This window comes from Sebastes fasciatus, chromosome 16 (genome assembly GCF_043250625.1).
Source record: "Sebastes fasciatus isolate fSebFas1 chromosome 16, fSebFas1.pri, whole genome shotgun sequence".
NCBI lineage: Eukaryota > Metazoa > Chordata > Actinopteri > Perciformes > Sebastidae > Sebastes > Sebastes fasciatus.
Window position 1 is genome coordinate 11252534 of NC_133810.1, and position 18396 is coordinate 11270929.

Genomic DNA, 18396 nt, shown 5'->3' on the forward strand with positions numbered 1-18396 from the left:
GATAAATCTAGGCTGATCATTATTATTGCAGAGAAATATGCCAATGTTTATTGCTGTTTACCTTAAAGGATAAGGTTAGGCTGAGGCTATGTTTTTCTTGTTTTCTAGGAAAAGACCAAACTCAACAACGTTGTTCTGTTTTCGATATTTTCTGATCTCCTTATACTTTGTCTTTGAAAATCAACCCAAGCTCATTCATACCTGTGCTGAAGAAATACATATTTGAAAAGGAGTCCAGATATATTGTTTAGTTTTAAAAAAAAAAAATACAAAGTAATTTCCTAATACAGCCAGGAACTGTAGTTTTTAGCAAATGCTACTTAAATCGGAGTAAATAGTGCATTTGTTGGGGACTATTTTCAGTTGTGGATTAATACAAATGTGTTGCCCTATTGAGATTATTTGCGATAGCAAGACAGTGTATGTGGGATCAACTCAAAACTGCAGTATTAATGTTCATTGTAATGAAGAAACATGTCACCCAGATTAGCTAATTGACATGTTTTAATAAGCTCAGAGGAATAAAATTGATAAATTATCCCATGTTATGGCTCCGGGATATTATAGACAACATCACCAACAGGCGGCTTTCAGCCAGACTCGTTGCTTTGATAATAACAATTCACAAAATGAGCTCAAACATCATTATATTATTGTACCTCATTCTTGTACATTCACGTTTTAAAATGTTGAACTCACATCCAAGTCACTGGGATAAAGTGATGTGAAGTACACACAACAAAATGCCAAGTGTTCTGGCTGTGCCCACGCTAAGAGCAATAAATGTTACCTGAACTTATCAGCATTCCCGTGGCGGAGACAGGTGCTCAAACTGATCTAATGTACAGTTCTTCTCATATGACGGGGGGGCTATAAAATGCCACTTTGTTGCTGCTTTTTATATATTTATACTAGTTTTCTTTTGCTTGTTCCTCATCCTCCATATAATTTATTCTTTCCTTCCTTATTTTATCATCATGATCACCATCATCATCATCACAGAAACCCAGCCACCACCTTCATCATCATTCACATTGAGTTAATTGGTTCTGCTAATGACTAAACAACTGCCTAAACTGACTAAACAACTGCCCATATGTTATGTATTGTCACTGGTGACATAAAAATCCTCTTTTCAGTATACAAACAACCCACTTAATGTCTGTCCTTTTACTGCATTCAAGTGGCACACAGCGTAATCTAAATGGATTACTAAAACTCTATAGGGAGGCACATGTACCTAAACCTACCAGCATGAATAATGCAAGTTGGGGCATGGCTTGTTTCAGCACTCCACTCACACAATAGAGCCATTCCTCCATCGCTCCCTCCAACATCCCTTGTGACTTTCCTCAGCACAGGCTTGCTGTAGTCTCTGCATTCATATGTTATGTATACAGCTTCTGTGCATGATTCATGTTTGTCTCTTTTTATTTACTGAATCTGTTGATAGGTGTAGCAGCTTGTTGCCAATCTCTTCATTTGGGGAAAGAGTAAGCCAGGTGGAAAAGACGTGGATTAATGAGCGGGTTGTAAAAACTGAAAGTGAAAATTTACACAGTAAGTGGGCTGAAAATATTTTGCCACTTAAGGGGCGCCACACATCAATGCCTGATACAAAAAGGACTCAAATAGACAGTCAACAATAATCAACAAATGATAATGGTATGAGTGAACATAATACACCATCTGTGGACCGGATATTTGTTCTGCTGACCTCCAGGGCAGCTGGAGTTAGAGATACTGCATTGTTCATATCTCTGCATTGGGCAGCATTGGATTAAAGGACCAGTGTGTAGCAATTAGCAGGATTGAAATAAAATATTCATAACTATGTTTTCATTAGTGTATAATCACCTGAAACTAAAAGTCGTTGTGTTTTTGTTAGCTTAGAGTGAGCCCCTTCATATCTACGTAGGGAGTGGGTCCTCTTCACGTAGTCTGCCATGTTGCTCTGCCATGTTTCTACAGTAGCACAGCCAAACACTGGCTTGGTCGTGTCTAGAAAGTAACCTCCAAATTGTGAAAACATGCAAAAAGTCTTGCAAGACTCGCTGCCCAACGACCTATGTGAGCGACCTAAACTTAACCATTCAAGGTCAATGCTTGACCTTAATCACCTCGCAAGGGTTTCCCGACTTGGGGCGAGGCCTATTGAAACGGGTCTTGAGCTTCGGGGTATGACACATGCGCAGTGTAACTGGAGCTACGGTCGGGCTATTGGCTCAATTTTGGTGAGTGCAGACTGTGCATGTGTCGTATAATAATATTAATAATAATATTTTAATATATATAATATGCGTCAATAATATGACGCGTGACATCTCTTTTCACCCTCTTTGACTTGAGGGTTACCTACGAGACATGACCCACTGGCTCTAGCGAGAGCTTTCACATTTTTGCGCTACCGTAGTTCTCCGACACGTTTGTGAAACTGCGGTAACGTGAGCTGCAGAGTGTAAAACCGTGGTACCGCAAGCCGCCGTCTGACTTACGTTGCTCCTAAAGTAATGTTATGGTATGGATGGCCTCTAACCAAGCATGATTTTGGACCCGGCGGCTCGCATTACCGCAGTCCTAGAAAGGGAGGAGTGAGTGGAGGGACACTCAGTTGTTTGCATTCTGCAATTACACCACTAGATGTCGCCAAATCCTACACAATGTCTACCTTTTAATTTACAATAAAGAAAAAGTCAGGTTACTACCTTAATCAGATTTTTTTTTTATCTCAACAATAAGTCAAATGACTACATGTACTGTGAAAAGTGTTGCTCACAATGATAAACACAAAAAGAATTATCACCGAACTCCACACTGTCCCTTAGGTAAACAGAGACTTTTAGCATCTTTCAGCTCATTTTTTTTATTTTTTTATGGCCCCCTTTACTGTTTTTAATCAGTCTCACCGCTACCAACTGCCCTGTTTCCAGCACCAGCAGGCAGATATTTTCAACAAAAAAAAGCTCTCATAAACCCACTGGATACCAATCTGCCCAGCACCAAACTGCAAACAGACACATTTAGTGACTCACTGGTGACCATAGTGGAGCATTTAGCAGCTAAACAGGCAGATATTTCCCTCAGGACACAACAGGGCTAAGAGAAGAGTAAATATTGGATTTACATTAATTGGGTGGCCAGAAAAAAGGCTCCAAATGAATGCTAATGTTGCTTTGTGTCTGTCGAATGTTAATTAGGCAACTGTTTGCTAACACATTTGCCATTTTAACATAGATACACGATAATAACTTGTGTTTTTTAGGTTGTTCTGCTGCCCACAAGTGGCCGAAAAAAGAAAAAATATATATATTATATACTTCTTTATGTTTAACACATGGTGAAAGTTATTCATGCATCCAGTGCATTGTGTAACTCTTGATTAATTACTACTGTTTTACATTCCAGTGGCAGCAGCATTAATATAATAGGCATTTTTAAATGATGATTGTGTTCTTAATGTCTAAATTATTATGCAGTTATTGCATACGCAACGAGGTCCCTTCTTTTAGTGCACTGCACCACAAGTCAACTGGTATTTTTCAAATCCTATCCAAGCCAATTTTTAATGAGATTGCCTTGGAACAGGAGCTCGGAGATGAGTCTTTTAAGTCAGGCCGATGTATCATCTTATCCTAAGCAGTGAAAATAAATCAATACCGTTATCATTAGAGCCTGGCTTTCTTCATACATTATGTTCGCTCCAGCTCTCTCCATTACAACACCGAGTCAAATCCTCGCTGAACCCTGGTCGAGTTTGCCTCTGCTCTGTCTGTTACATAATTTCGAACAGCTCCTTTTCCTGGAGGCTACGTTAACACACCAGTTTATGAGGAAGCATGCCTGGAGAATAGCGAGGGGATTAGGATTTGGGAACGCGTGTACGTACATGAGAGACAGAGAGCGAGTGTGCATGCTCACGAGAGACATCCCTAAGTGTACAAGTATGTCCATGTCTGCCCTATATGGTAGCAGGCTTAATATAGACTGAGGATGAGAAAGGCTGCAAGAGTCGCTCCAAAGGACTTCACTAACTAAAACTTTTAATGTGACGTTATGAGTACTGTAATTACCGTTTATAGCCAGCTCAAGAATTTGATTGGTATGATTAACTGTTTCTCTACCAAAGTAAACTCTATTCTTGTGCTAATTTTTTTGTTTTCAACTTCTATTTGTGCTTCATTATACCCAAACCAACCATCCACAATAACATCCTAAACTGTATTTATCTACTAAATGCTTTATCGCCCAGGATTACACCTGAGGACTATAAGGTCAGTCCCTACTAGCTCATAAACTTATGTGTTTTAAATATAGTGTTGAGCAGTGGTGGAAAGAAACTACGTACATGTACTCAAGTATTCTACTTAAGTACAATTTTTAGGTACTTGTATTTAAAGCAACGGTGGGTAGAATTGGAGCAAATATGATTAAAAAGTTACTTTTATAAAACGGTCACTATATATATCCTGACAGTACCGCATGAGACAAGTAATCTGAAAAAAAAAATCAAGTGCCTCTGTGTCTTCCGGTGTCCTCCAGTGCTTCTAATGGCATTTGCAAGATTTCACAGACCGGAGAAAAACAACCAATCAGAGCCGAGCTAGAGCCTGCCGTCTCTGAGCAGCTGTCAATCACTCACGAACTCCGATCAAACAGTCAAACTAGGCAGCGCTGATCAAATATGAATCAATATTCTGTTACTGCAATGCCTATTTCTCGCCTCAAATGTTGTTCAAGTAGAATTTTGAATTCAAGACTTTTACTTGTAACAGAGTATTTTTACAGTGTGGAATTGTTACTTTTACTGAAGTAAAGGATCTGAGTGCTTCTTCCACCACTGGTTGTGGAGATAATTTGAATAGTTTGACAGTTCATTTTACAATAGGACAAAAAAAGTTGGGAGTGTTTTTATTCCTCCCCACAATTAGAATGCGTTTCAGTCTGTGAATCTTCACACATTGCCTCGGCACTCTCATTAGTTACTATGCAACCATCATGGAGCAGGAGTTTTGAGTACTGACAAAGACTGCAGTGATCAACCCTTGTGCATAATTTTGGTGAAACCCGGCTAGACAAAAGTGTGTGTGTGCACTGACAAAAGAGACAATAGTGTCCCTCTCAAAGATTAATTATATCATCCTTCTATTGATGAGTATCATTAACATTACAATGAGCTGATTAAGGTGAGGTTTTCCTCAACATTGCTGTTGTAAACAGGGCGTTAAATGTTTAAATCTGTACCATGAAATATATATTTAAATCATATTGACTTATTATTTTGGCTGCTCATCAATTTACAATTCTGCCCACATCAGCAATAGCATATTGAAGGCCGCTGTGAAATAGATCTAGACACAAGACGCAGACTTAATATCATTTTAAAGCTCTCAGGTACGGATGAGATATTACGCAATACCACATAAGTGCTTCCACAATCTTCCTTTCCTTTTTATTATCAAATAGCGAGCAATGATATCTTGCCTTTCAGCCAACATCCATTAACCATTTGTATGATATATGGTATAGGTTTTCCGTGCGATCTTGATGCATTTATAGCAGACATCCCATCAGAGACATCCTCTGCTGCAGAGGTGGAAATAACTGGGTACCAAAAATGGGGGGAGCTCTGAATTTCACAGTCCTTCTCTGACAATCAATAAGCTCCTCTTGACATTTGTGTGCATCAATAATGGTATTTCTGCCTTTTGGAGGAGGATGAGAACTTTAGTTCATCCTCAGACATGAGTATTTCTTCCCCCTGTGAAAACTGTTGGCTTAGCATTCAAGTGCTCAGGAGCTCAACCAAAAGCAAATATTGAAACTTAAGTGGCAGTGGAAGAAAGGGCACAAAAGAGAATTGCTATGAGGAAGGACAAAGAAAGAAATCAACCAATCCATCTATATGCCTACTTTACCTATGACCAGTGCATGAATTAAGGCTCGTCAAGCTACTTGCCTTGGGTTGAATGTCTAACATGACATTGGTATTCAGCGTGTGTGTGTGTGCCCCTCTCTGTATGTCCACCTCTGAGTCACGCAGAATGAACCCTCAGCAGCACTTGGTACATGACCTTCTCTCCAACACCAGCAACGCTTCTGGCTCTCCACATGGCAACTTGTTAATGTCAGAGTTATCTCTCTCCTATGTCTATGTCTCTCTCTCTCTCTCTGTCTCTCTCTCTCTCTCTCTCTCTCTCTGTCACATACATACAGAGGGGAAAAATTTGACTCCTAGGTCTTACACAATCATATCCTATCCTATTTCTCCCCCTCGAAGGCTTGGGACTTTGGCCCTGACACCCAGGAACAAGTGACCTTTCATGGGTATGTAATGAACACGGAGCCACAACCTCCTCATTCCACGTCTGGCTCCGGGCCTAAGTGACATGTAATGTAGTTTTCTACATATATGACTCAGTAGCAAGCCAGCTAATGGTGCACAGTTTTCACCAAGATTTTGTACAAGAAGTGCATGTAGTTGACGTGAAATCAGCCATTGGTTTGTGAAGTGCTGTTTTCACCATCTTGGTTTTTGGCCATTGCCATCTTGTTTTTTTGCAAAGGCAAGTGACACAAGAGGGTGGAGCTTACGGTAAGTACTTACACTAAGTAAGAAATTTTTAGGCCACCAAAAAGGTTATAATTAACTTTCATGAACACTGTGAAAGGGTTAAAGTTATAGAACGAAAATATTGGACAACATCCAGACCGGACAACGCCGTGGTATCAACCTGTCAATCACCAGGTAGCCACGCCCTAAAGCATCCCCTGCTTTATGGTCTATCTGACTCTAAATGGGACCATAATTTACTAAATGAACATCATGCTGTATTGAAGAAGACTTGAAACTAGCAGTTGAGACTATAAACTCATGTTTACGATGTTTACTGAGGTAATAAATCAAGTGAGAAGTAGGCTCATTTTCTCATAGACTTCTATACAATCTGACTTCTTTTTGCAACCAGAGGATTCACCCCCTGCTGGCTATTAGAATGAATGCCAGTTTAAGGCACTTCGGCATTGGCTTCACTTTTCAGACCCTGGAGTTGTCCACTGTTTTAACTTTAGAACATCTAAACAGACATTGGTTGCTACCTGTTTCTAGAGGCTTGTCTTTAACTAAGAACAGGGGGTTTGGGGTAACGCCCTCCAGGTTGTACATTTGGACCTCAGAACTGCTTACGTGACAAATCCTGGAGAGGACTCCATGTCCTCTGGGCCACTGCTCTGTGACATTGGTACCAAAGTGCTAAAACAGATGGTTTAAGACGAACCTCTTAGCAGTTCCTTCTTTTAATGGCCCCTCTGGAAAAATCTAATACATACACTATGTTATCACCCGTCTCTGCCTCTAATGCGAGGCCTTCAACAGAGAGCAGTGGTAGGTGATAGAAGGATATATTGTTCATACACACCAAAGCATGGGTGTCCCGCACTGCCATAATGGCTAATAGGACACCGTTGGATACATCCCTCAGTGACATCTCTCCATTATCCTCAACCCTGTTTCTCATCTGCTCTCTAAAGAAAGTACACAGGGTGGCTCTATCCCTGCACCAAAATAAGTGGCAGACAGAGAGCCAGATGGGGGAGAGGAAATGGAAGAAAGGAAAGTGCTTCTACACCAGCTGCTATCCTCAAAAGTGGTTACATTTATAGGACGGGGAGCAGACCAAAGATGCCGAAACCATTACGCACATGTGGCCTCTTCTTTTCATGAGGCTCCAATGGGTCAGGTGGTAATGACTCCCCTTTCACATTAGAGGGTGTTTAGTGGGCCAAAGCTGACAAAAGGAACGGGATGATCAAAGAAGCTGCGCGGCGTTGGCTTTGTGTGTTCGGATGGAGAGTGGGATTTCTTTTTGTTTGGCCATGTGTGTGGGTGTGGGTGGATATAAGCCCCGGCCCTGACGCACTTCTGGGTAGGAGTAATGAAGCTGGGATCTACTCTCTCTTGCTACACTCTTTTTTTTCTGAAAGTTGTAGCCCAGAGGAGATAATAGGAGGGCAAATAGTAAACAAAGCACAACAAACTTTGGAGTGTCCTGTTGGCTCAGTTGGAGGACATATACTACTGTATATTGTATACTTGCAACACCATGGCTACAAATCTTGCTTGTGCCCCCTTTCCTCGCTGTCTAAACAGAACAAATATCAACATGTACTTGTTGCCTACACACAAGTGTATAGTCATTTGACATAACAAGATCACTACCTTTCTTCCTGCCCTTACCAGAAAGAAGTTTATTCAAGTGTGCTATTAGTATACTTCTTTTAAACTTAAATAAGTATACTTGGCTCATACTGACAAGTATACAAAACAGTCAAAGTATACTTGCCTTATAGGCCTACAGAAAGGTATATTTGTCTTGTAGTTGTACTTACTTTTTGATAGATTAGCCTATTAAAGTGTGTGAGAAAAACAATATATATATTGGATGAAATGTCTCTCTTAGACGATTAGGATGTAGATACAAATAGCATCTTACATAATACTTTAGTATTTTATTCCTGGAAATGCATCCCATGTCCACACTTACAATACACATACTGTACTTGTAGGCACTCTTTCACAAGCACACAAGCTCTTGCATTGGTTACACAGGGAAAACATGCCTTTAATTAAAGATTCAAGGCTGCTGTGGAGGGCTCTATAGACCTGCATTGTGTATGTGTGCGCTTGTGTGCGTGTGTGTGCATGCATGGTTGTGCAGGTCTTCTGGGTAAACGCATGCAAATAGACATGGCATCATCTGTTCTCTCATCTCTTCCCATCAACATAGTCCACGGGAGCACAAAGATAACAACACGAGCAACAGCCTTTGGGTGCTGCTGCCAAAAATATTCCAGTAGCGTGTAACCATTCCCCGAGATCACAACATGACTCACAGCACAAGCTAGTAACACCAAAACAACTGCAGCAGCAGGACGCAAATGTGCAAAATATAAGGAAGTATTAAAAACAGTAGAGGTCAACCCCCAGAAAGAGACAATTTACAACATTTTACCCATCAAAATCTCATGCATAATACCATAAATATCAATTTTGCTCTCCTTTGTCAACTGTATAAGTGTCAAAGAATGACCTTCCATGATGATAAAATGCAGCCTTGAGTTTCTTTTTTTAAACTGAGGTGCAGTTCTTACATCTCATCACTAGGAGGTGCACTTGTATGAAGCAAAACTTAATCTCCCACCTCTCACATCCACAGCTCTCAAGTTCTTTCCACTGCCACTATTTCTAGTTAACCATTATAAAACCAGCCATAACAGACAGTCATGATGCAACATACATATCAGTGTGAAAATATTATAAAGCCTTTATAGCTGATACTATAACATCCCCTATAAGAAAGTGGTGATTGGATTGAACTTTTATTTCCCCCAAATTGTTGATTTTGGGAAGTTAGTGGTTTGGCTTTGTGCCTGCTCAGCAAATTAAGCAGCAATCAGCTTATATGAGACAGAAAACAAAGCGACAATCAATCAATTTCAGATCCCCAAAGGAGAGGTTGCATTCATCAAACCATTGCCTTTGAGCTCTCACACCAACAAGTCGATGCAAGTGATCGGAGGGTAAAAAAAAAAGACACATTGACACATCAGAGCTGCGTAAAGAGGGGGGTTTCCCCGGTGGTTTGGGATTGGTGAGGGTATTCCCCTGGTGGCTTCATGCTTAGCAGGGGGATCATTAGTCCAGGATTGCTCATACATTGTCAGAGTAGAGGTGATAATGGCCTACTTACCATATTGACTTCTGATACCATGTCTATGCTGGCTATGTCTATATTCATTCCCACTCCAACCGGAGGACCTATAAGGGCAGATCAAAAACAACAGTGAGCAACATCTGTACATCAGGTGCAGCCTGTGTGATCTACTGACATATTCTAATGGAAACATAGCTGTTGTCAGCCGGATAATAGTTTTACAGTGTTCATTTCGGGTGGCATTAGACGCGCTGCTGGATGGGCTGCGCTGAAAGTGATGGTAATCCCCCCTAAAAGTTGTTGACATTGAATCAGCACCTAAACATGTTTCCTGCGCGTAAAACACCTGGATATAGGATCATGGATAAAAACAAGAATGGCCATCTATTTGTTTCAAATTCCAAATTCCAAATTCCACTGTAGTGATTTTTCATTCACATAAAAATGAGCTGCTGGGTGTATTTTATCATCCACATCACTCATGTGTTTCCCCCCCATCATGTCGCTTCTATGGGGGGTGTTTTGACACATTTTGCTTCGACTGTATCTCATAGATTGTGTGGCAGAAAGAAGAAGATAATACATGCCTTTTTTTTTTACTTTCGGAAATTGCAAAGATCCATTGAGTTAAATCGGGCATTAAAACACTGTACTATTATTATTATTATAAGGCTGACAAAGGCGCAAACTCAAACAGAGTTTTTGGTGATAATAATGAGTTCATTTACCTCCGAAATCTGGCCTCAATCGTATATCATAACCTTTCAACAGTCTATCCACCGTTTCTTTAACCAGAGACATATTGCTAGGGTCATTGGCACGGACACTATATGGGAGAGAAAAAAACAAAGAAAAAAGATGCACAGCAGATTTTAAATACGAGACATTCTTTGGACCATAAAGTGTCCAAGTATTTTCCGTCTGTATCACACTTAGAAGGAAAAAAAAGCGAGTGGAGCATCCTTACCTTTGGGCGCACACCGCGGTCACTACGAGAGGAAACAACCAGACGCAAAAACATCTCATCCTCCTTATTCTGAACACTGCCATGCTTCTTGTGTTGTGTGTGTGTATTTTTTTTTTCTATTAGTGAAAGCCAGACGAGGTCCAACTTATTCTTGCCAGTGCAGTAATTCCAATGCCTGGCGCATGCGTATTCCCGACCACAACATGAAGAAAAAGCAGCGCCGAGCTGCCTGCTGATGGTATAGTGGCAGATGTAGTACCCAGCAAGCCACGGAGGAAAATTTAAAGGAGAACTAAGACTATACAAGTTACTCAAGGAGGGGAGGCAAACTGGGGGTCTCCCTGCTTTCTTTTTTTACACCCAGATGTGTACACTGTGGAGAATGTCCCAGTAAAATAACAGTAAAGAAACTGGCAGCAGGGTTGCCTTTATGTTACTGTACAATTAACATTATTAAACTGTCGCTGAAATGTACAGCTTTGTACTGTTAATGAAAAATATAGTTTGAACTTTATTAATTTCACAGTATTTTACAGTTAATTTTGCTGTTTAAAGATACATTATATAGCTGTTTTTCACCTTTCTTTTATCTTCCTGATTTGTTTTAATGCACTATTTAGGTTGTATTATTTTTTACATACATTTTAATAAACATTATTGTTTGCCTAGATGAATAGAATGCAAACCAGAACAACATGTGAGTGAAGAACAGTAAAGCTAATTCACTGATGTTCCAATCATGTACAATGTACAAGCCTCACATGAACAGATCAGGTCCCAGAATTAAAAGAAATACTGCATGAAACTGTTACTGATGATACTTTAGACAGTTGATCAGCAGTAAAGTGCTGTTTTTTAAGAATGCATTATAGTTCAGTTAAAAAACGTCCTGTGAGCGTAATTTAACAGGGTTTCTTTTGTATTAACAGTAAAGCACTGTTTTTAGCAATAACAGGTTAATACTGTTGAAATCCTGCTGTAAATTAACAGCAATTGTTTACAGTGTGGTGTTTTAGAAGCGTGGGAAGTTGTTGGTCCGAATCCAGGGTGGTGGAAAATGTGGGTGTGGTTGTCCCTCTCCATCAGTCTCTATAGATGCCCCTGACCAAGGCACTTAACCTCGGTGCTCCGGCAGAGCTGCTCCTGGGGGCTCCCACATCAAGTCTGGACAGCTCTTAGTGTAAATGTATGGAACTTCTGTAATGGAAAATTACATTGTATGTAATGATGTCTCTTTATGCAACAGTGGGAAGTTACTGTCTGTGTGCTCTTCGTCTCATGTAGTGGGAAAGTACTGAGTGCTGACTTTTACTGGGACACTGTCTGAGTAAAACAACTCCTTTTTCTCACAGTCCCTGTTGTAGATTTCTATGTAATCACATTGTAATAATCTCCTGCAGTGCACTCTTCTGCAGACTTTGTGTGACTCTGTATAACCAGTGCCTCTTCTTGCAAGAATAAAATACAACAAAGACATTTCATCTGTTTGAGATCCTTATTTCAACGTTCATTTGGACTCATCTTGGAATACTGACAGAATTTCCATTACACTTCTCGAGCGTGACACAGCACTAGAGAGAGTATCCAACTTCGCTTTATGGATCAATACGTTTTCAAGCTGACCACCAACCCAAACTTTCACTTTGTGAAGTGTAACGCACATGTGAGACAGTAATGAGACCAATAAAGATCGTCTATTATTAGTCTATATGTCATATTATTAGGGCTGTCCAAAGTTTACGCGATAATAACGCGTTTACGAAAATTTGTTTTAACGCAATTAATCCTTCGGGAGGTTGTAGTAGACTCAGTTTTAAAGTAATAGTGAAGATACTGACATCTTATGAAACTAGAAAAGTAAGGAATCCATTGGTATCAACCGTGTCCTACTAGCTTGTCGTGAAGGTGGTTATAAATAACGCTCCAAACTTGCATTAAAGTTTGGCGAGGATAAAACTGGCATGGCCATTTTTTGAAAGGTGTCCCCTTGACCTCTGATCTCCAGATATCTGAATGAAAATGGGTTCTCTGGGTACCCATGAGTCTCTCCCCTTTACAGACATGCCCACTTTATGATAATCACGTGCAGTTTGGGGGCAAGTCATAGTCAAATCAGCACACTGACACACTAACAGCTGTTGTTGCCTGTTGGGCTTGAGTTTGCCATGTTATGATTTGAGCTTATACTAAATGCAGGAGGGTTTCTGGACAATATTTGTCATTGTTTTGTGTTGTTAATTATTTTTCTAATAACATACATTTCCATAAAGACATTTTCCCACTCCCATGTTGATACGAGTATTAAATACTTGATAAATCTCCCTTTTTAAGGTACATTTTGAACAGATAAAAAAATGAGGCAGATACTGAACAAGGGAGATAAAACTGTTCTTGTAGTTGTTTTATGTCAGGCGGGTCTCACTAGGAAAGCTAGGAGGGAACAGAATAGATTCACTCCTTCCTTTAAGAAGAGAGAGAAACCCCCTCACTATCACTAAGAGTTGGTGGCTCTGTCCATGGTGCTGAAACGTTTGAATCCAGTCACCCCTCTCTCTCTGACTCTGTCCATGGGTTAAGTGTTCCAATCTCTCATTGTCGGTTTCTCTCCACGCAAAAAAGGGGGTTTCCCGTTGCTTATGAATGCATCCCTGCACCAACAGTTGCTTTGCGCATCGATCTCCGAGCGTTCATAGGCCTCTGACGAGAAAAATGAGAAAGCGTGGCTTAATACTGTGAGCGGCGCGGTGTCAAACGCACTGCCTCCGGGCTGCATGAAGCCGAGCAGAGCAGCAGCAGCGTTCACTGAAGCCTGCATGCTCTCAGACACATCTCTCGCAGCCATGCACGCTCGTGGCTCCCAAGCACTGGTAAGGCAGTGGTGTGCTCCACTGTGTAAACTCGGACACGAATCGTCATGGATATGGTGGGATCAGAGGCGGATGCTTGAGCAAGTGAGCCCCATGCGTGAGAGTCCTATATACAACGACTCTGCTGCACTAGAGAGGAGGGGAGCAGGAGTGATGCTACCATGGAAGATGCTCTACTGTAAAAAGCACAAGTAGATTATGATGACTGTCCTTAATATGATTCTAATCATGTTATTGATTTGTTCACATAAATAATCAAATTCTGCACCCTATTTCACCTGAAGGGGGTGCTGTGAAGAAAAATGTGAAGCATTTAAATGCCAAATAATACACAGTTGTATGGGTTAATCAATATTTTATTTCTAGCCTCCTCGCACATATTGGTAATATATCTACAGGGGGTTGATATGCAATTGCTGAGAGACAAAGATTATGTTGGCAGCTGCATTTCTGTGGGTTTAAATTCACTTGATAAGCTCCCACACATGTAAAAAAAAATCCAATTAAAATGTATGCTAAATATAATTACAGAATATTGCATCATATTACCTATATCTATCTGAGAGGTAGAAAAATGGAAATATGTGGCAGTGCATTGTTTAGGGATTCAAAATGGATCATAATACGTTTCTTCCAATAGCCATATAGCAATGCTTAACTCAAGGACGCATGCATGCAAGCACTTACTCTCTTGGCAACGTCTCTGGTATAGAGTATGTTGTCATCCAGTATGCTTTCCTTGACATGAAGTCATTTTGCACTTCCAAATTGATGCTCCTTCACAGATGATTTGGCAACTACAAAGCTCACATATCAAAGTGCTTAATGACAGACCTCTTTTGTAGCTGACAATTAGCCTTAAACCTCGCACAGCCCAGCAGTGTTTGTTTTTAATATTAGGAATTCATTATTTGAGAGCTTAAAGGAACAGTGTGTAACATTTTGGGGTAACCATTTACAGAAATGGAATATAGTATTGATATCTATGTTTTCATTGGTGTATAATCTTAGTGTATTAGCTTAGAATGAGCCCTTTATATCTACATAGGGAGCGGGTCCTCTTCACGGAGTCCACAATATTGCTCCGCCATGTTTCTAGAGTAGCCCAGAACGGACAAACCAAACCACCACTGGCTCTAGAGAGAGCTGTAGGAGTCATGTATTTTATTTGTGGTATTTTATGTTGTAAGGTGTAATGTGCCTCCATGCACCAGGGGGTTGTGTGTTGAAGGCAGAGGCTGCATGGCCTCAGGTAGCTAATATACTGTAGGCCACATGCCAGTGACCGCAGGTGCTGGTGATTAGAAGGAGCTAAAAGTTTTTGACTGTGCTCAAAGGACATTGTGGGCTGTGTTTTGTGTGTATCAAAGGACATTGTGGGCTGTTTATGTCTCAATTTATTGTTATTTAATTTGCATCCCACGGATGGATAAATAAAGAATAAAGAAATGTTATTGGTAAATAAACATCTTGTTATAAAGTATTGGAACTTTGTATAGCATTTTGTTCAGAGCACATGTCTAAACAACACTTACCAACTATAGAGAATGCAATTTCTGAAGAAATTGCAGTGTGAATGCCAAATGTTGAAAGGCTGACGCTAACCTGGATTGCTGGCTTTAAAAGTTGAATAATACCAATAATGGAGGAAAGATGTGGAATATGTCATGGTTTGCTGAAAAGCTGACACAATACACTGCATTGCTGGCTTTAATCTGAAAAAAAAGAAGGTGAAGCAGTAGGAATAGTTGGAAAAGTGGGAATGGGTTTAATTTGAATGAATGTCATAGAAAAGTTGAATCCACACTTTATACCCTGTGACATCACAAGTTTGAGTTTTAGCACTCTAGTTTTTGGGGATTTGGGAGAGAGTTGTTCATGTTTGCAAATACTTTTTGGACTGTCTTAGACCATAATAAGGAATAACATGTATGAATTTTAAAAAATGGGCGTAGTTCCCCTTTAACCACAGTTAGTGTGGTGGCTGTCTGTGGTGCTACCTGGTTACCCGCTGGCGGGAACAGCGAGAACTCTGGTGTTCCTGAAGAAGTGCCTTTGTCTGCTCCGGGGCATGCAGTAAGATCAGCACCATGGACAGCACTCATGACATTTGGCACATATTTTACTAATGGGCCTAGCGCCATGTCTTATATCAGTTATATAATGAACTACAAATGGGCTGCTGTCAGAATCAAACTACCAAGTTGTTCCTTTTCATCCATGCACAGAAGTCAATTCAAATAATGTACCATTTTGGTTGTGTGGCACATGAAGGACATGATCACCATCCATCAAGGCTTTCCATATCATGACCTCTTTAGCATGCATCGCATACCTCACTAATATTCATTAGAGGTCGAACAGATGGTGGAACCATAGAGCACTTCACCAACCACAATATTGTGAGTATAAAAATGTTGTATTATAACCCTTCAATGTCAGTGGGTGGATGTTCACATCCATTTAAAACTGGCACTGAGGCAAGCAAGGAAATATTTTGACCTGCTACGCTGTTCTTAATGCCTGATTTACTGTATTGTTTAACATTCCCAAAAGGGCTCTAGCTCTCCTCTTTTCTCTCTCCCTCTATGTCGTTCTGCATCTTTGCACTAAGAGGGAATATAATGACTGCTTTTCTGAGCCCCTCGGTGAAACACCGTGCATTTCCGCCAGTGCGATATTCAGGTTGTCGTGCTCTGATGAATCAAAAAAGGACGACCACGATGTCTGAAAAAAGGGACATTTGTGTTGTTTCATGTCAGTAAATGGGTTTGTTTGCTGGCATCTTGACAAGATGATGGAAAATGTGCATGTGTGGAGAAGAAGCTTGTGATCTCTCTCTCGCTCTATCTCTCTCTGTGTGTGTGTGTGTGTGTGTGTGTGTGTGTGTGTGTGTTTGTATGAAAGAGAGTGAGGAATATGTGCCTGAGTACAGAGATAACACATCTCAGTCCACTGTCTGCCATGACATTGACTTTTTCGCAATAAATAACCAACATGATGAAAAAACTCAAATATTGGCACAAAATGTTGTGTTTAGTTTGGCATAACAGTCAAAACCTTTAGTTCTTTACACACACATGCACACACTTTGTCGCGGTTTACCTTTGGCAGACCAGACTTTCCAGAGTCTCCACATTGTGAGTAATGGAAGTAAACAGACACACATAATATAAAACCTTCAAAGTAAAAAAAAAATGCTTCAATAAAGATTCCTATCAAGCAGAGATTCACTTTTTTATTCTTTTGGGTGCTCAAATATTTGGGGATTTTTGCGACATTGTTCATCTTATATATTTCTAAAAAAAATATTTAATTACAAGAACAGGTTCATATTTATTATAATGTGACGTTTTATCCATGTTAAGTGGTGTGTCTATAATTCTATCTCCACCCACCACATGTCTCATCAGTGTTTCCTCAATTAAATCTCGCTAAAGCTACTGTAAAACCTCGCCAAATATTGGCAAACTAATAAACCCAAAGCAATCAGCTTTTATTTATTTACACATTTCAGGCGTATCCAGAGGGAAGGTGGTAAGGGAAAAGGGTGGATTACTATGCAGTGCTTAATAAACCTCTACAGCTTGTGGTCTTACTGTGGAGTTTGCACCTGGTCCGGTCTCAGCAGGTAACGCCTCCCTTGGATCGACTGTCTGATATCCATCCAGCCCCACAGAGACGGAGCAGCAGTGTGCCAAAGCACATGGCCAAAATACAGAAGCATCATTTCACACACTTACTCTCATGGCTGTGTCTTTGAAATGACCATCAACAGTGTGGAGATACAATATAATATATAAATACATATACTGTAGTTTAAAGAACTCAAAAAGGTGCATGGATAAAATGACCAAACAACATCAATGGTTAACTTACATGATATTTATAGTATAATCAAACACAATGTGCCAGCCAGAGATGAACATTGCACTCTGCCTTTCTCTCTAATTAAAACATCTCCCTGTATTTCTCTTTTAGGTGTGCTGCAATTACAGCATTGACATTGCTGATTAGAGCTCCTTAACTCGGCAGGAGAGCTCTATTAGAGGCCTGTGGAAGGCACATTTAAATGATGGCCTTCTAATTATTGACAAGGTGAGGATTTAGGTCTCTGAGACACAAAAGTAAAAAACTGACGACCAGCAAAGTGTGGTGTAATTATAGCTGTCTGGGAAATGATTGATTTTATTTATTAATTTACTTTTTCGTGGACAGGAACCACAGGCTTACAGTCATCCAGTGGTGGAGGAAATAATACAAATCCTTTGTTTCAGCAGCAGCAACTTATGAGACACAATAGAGCAAATAGAGCATGGGAATGGCCATCATATACTTCCATCATAATGTTCTAAGCCCTTATACACTTTAAAAATTAATTTTAATTAATTAATTCAATAATTCATGCTTATTTCTGATTTATAACTTGAACAAGAGATGAAGAAGATGATGTTCACCACTTCGATGTGACATCTATTGTTGACCTGCTATCTCCCCCTAAAGGATATTAGCCTGTGAAATTAAATAAAAGCATAAAGGAACATATGCAAGTACAGTGCTCAACTAGAATACCTGAAAATGGTACTTAAAGGACAACTAGTTTAATACAGGTTTGGTATTAAAGCCTCTGTACACCCACACAGGTGTTTTCAGGTATTCTGGCTGATTCTGGCCGTTCTCACAGCACACGTTTTGACTTGTCATAGTAGTAGGAAAAGCACAGGTGTTACTAATAACACTACCCATGGCTCTGTGTTCCAGTGAGGGTGGCAGTGAGCCAGCATGCACGATACAAGGACCCTGATTCAAATGAAATTCAGCCTCATTCATTTCATTATTTACACCACAAATC

The 18396-nt window shown here is 40.2% G+C and overlaps 1 protein-coding gene across 2 annotated transcripts in view; it reads right to left on the minus strand.

Annotated features, from left to right (window-relative positions):
• Window positions 1–11021, minus strand: part of gabrb2b (gamma-aminobutyric acid type A receptor subunit beta2b) — a 71287-nt gene extending 60266 nt beyond the window's left edge. Inside the window, exons 1-3 of one of the 2 annotated variants that reach the window (XM_074611065.1) lie at window positions 10678–11021; window positions 10439–10536; window positions 9747–9814 (exon numbers count right to left, since the gene is read on the minus strand). In XM_074611065.1, coding sequence (XP_074467166.1) covers window positions 9747–9814; window positions 10439–10536; window positions 10678–10760 — 249 coding nt within the window. In that variant the 5' untranslated portion in view covers window positions 10761–11021. Of the gene's footprint in view, window positions 1–9746; window positions 9815–9932; window positions 10046–10438; window positions 10537–10677 lie in introns of those variants that run through there. The other variant, XM_074611066.1, reaches the window with a different exon arrangement.
• Window positions 11022–18396: the final 7375 nt, after the last annotated feature.